Genomic DNA, 1,782 nt, shown 5'->3' with positions numbered 1-1,782 from the left:
CTCTTGGGCTTGTCGTTGGGAGTGAGTTTGATGGAGTCGGTCAAATAGCTCTCAAAAATCCCCTTATGCTGGAAAAAACAGAGAAGAGGGAGGATGAGTGATGTTAGGGGACTGAAGGACTGGGGAGCCCAGGTTTGTGGTTAAAGACAAAATCCAGGGAAAAGCTGCCCGGATCAGCCAAGGAGCGGGGCCACCGTGCTCGCTTGGCGTGGGGACACGAAGGTTCCCATGGGATGGCCGCTAGAGGACAGTGCTGGCGCGCTGTGCGGTGCCACTTCATTCCTGTCACCATGGGCAATGGCGATTCTTACTCTATTCTAACTTGTTCTAGATCTGTTCTAAGTCAAACACTGATGTGCTTCTTTTCCTGGCTCTTTCCTACGCATTACAAATGGAAGCTGTTCTGCATGGGAGGGTGGGCTGGGAGGGTCAGATCAGCTCTGGGAGTGCCCGAGTCCTGCTCGCACCCCAGTCCCTGCTGCCGGCGCAGGCTGGGTGCACAGCGATGCTCACCGTGGCCAACGCCTGCTTCGCGAGGGTCTCAAAAGCCTCTGCCACATTGATGTTGTTCTTGGCGCTGACTTCGAAGTAAGGGATGTCTTTCTCCTTGCACCAGGCTGAGGCCGTCTCCCTGGGTACCTGCGGGAAGGAGGATGGAGCCGTCTGAAGAAGCCTGGTCCTGCAGTCCCGTAAGCCATTGGGGCACTAAAGCGTCCCAATCCCCCCACCCCACTCTTCCTCCTCCACCCTCACCTGCCGATCGCAGATGTCTATTTTGTTCCCCAGCACCACCATGGGGAAATCTTGCTCCCGTGGAATGACCTTCTCCAGGAAGTCGTCCCGCCAGTTGTCCAGGGCCTCAAAGGACTCCCGGTCCGTCACGTCGAAGGCCAACATGCAGCCGTCCGAGCCCTTGTAAAAGGTCGACACCATGGACCGGAACCGCTCCTGTCCCCCCGTGTCCCAGATCTAAGGCAGAGAAGGGCATAAATACAAACACAGAATGCAACCGACATGGGTGTTAAGCTCAGGCGACCAGCGTCAGGGAGTGCAGACCCCCCAAAAATGTGGAATTTCAGTACAGCTCATGGATACTCAGAGCTGCTGAAAATCAGGCCCTGCAAATCCAGCCCCCACCTCACGATGCCAGGAGACATTTGAGGACAGCAGGACACGGGGGGACACGCGTGCCCATGGGATCAGGGTGGGCAGCCTGGGTAGTCCCAGCACCACTCACCTGCAGTTTCAGGGGCGTGCTGTCCACCGCGAGGACCTTGGTCAGGATGCTGGCCCCCAGCGTGGTGCGGTAATCTTCGTAAAACGTCTTGTGCACGTACTGGTGCAGGAGGGAGGTTTTGCCCACGCTGGCGGGAGGGGAGGGATGCGGGTGAGGCTTTGTGTGACAAAGGGATTGCTCACAGCAAGGACGGGGGCTGCCGCACCCACAGACTCCCAGGCCACACGTGGGGCTTCCCTCCCATCACCAGTACCATGTACTCCTTACCCCAGCGCTCCAATGATGATTATCTTCAGATCCACCTTCTTGCTGGTATCCATGGACGGGCCCTGCGGGAAGAGAGGGTGTCACTCAGCTGCAGGGATGGGACTGGCTCCCTGCGAGCCCCGCGGGACTGGGGGAGGTGTGGGGGGCGCTGGTCCCCTGCCCCCACCCTGGCTGTCCCGGGGCCCTGGATGTCACCGTGTCAGCACCCTGCTCATGTCCGGTGCTGGTGGGGGCAGAAACCCCCCGTCCCGAGCCCGGCCCACGTCAGCACCTGGGAG

General features: G+C 59.4%; 1 protein-coding gene across 1 annotated transcript; it reads right to left on the bottom strand.

Moving 5' to 3' along the window:
* Positions 1–5: 5 nt before the first annotated feature.
* RAB7B (RAB7B, member RAS oncogene family) lies at positions 6–1,557 on the bottom strand (the record flags this gene model as incomplete). The annotated part of the gene is made up of 5 exons (XM_010187561.1): positions 1,505–1,557; positions 1,238–1,364; positions 754–969; positions 514–639; positions 6–68 (listed from the first exon to the last, which is right to left on the bottom strand). Coding segments are annotated over exons 1-5 (585 nt in total), but the record flags the coding sequence as incomplete, so codon positions are not given.
* Between the last annotated feature and the right edge of the window lie 225 nt (positions 1,558–1,782).

Source organism: Mesitornis unicolor, unplaced genomic scaffold, assembly GCF_000695765.1.
Source record: "Mesitornis unicolor isolate BGI_N332 unplaced genomic scaffold, ASM69576v1 scaffold41696, whole genome shotgun sequence".
NCBI classification, from domain to species: Eukaryota; Metazoa; Chordata; class Aves; order Mesitornithiformes; family Mesitornithidae; genus Mesitornis; species Mesitornis unicolor.
The sequence above is the reverse complement of the archived record's forward strand: the minus strand, read 5'-3'. Positions and strand labels throughout refer to the sequence as shown.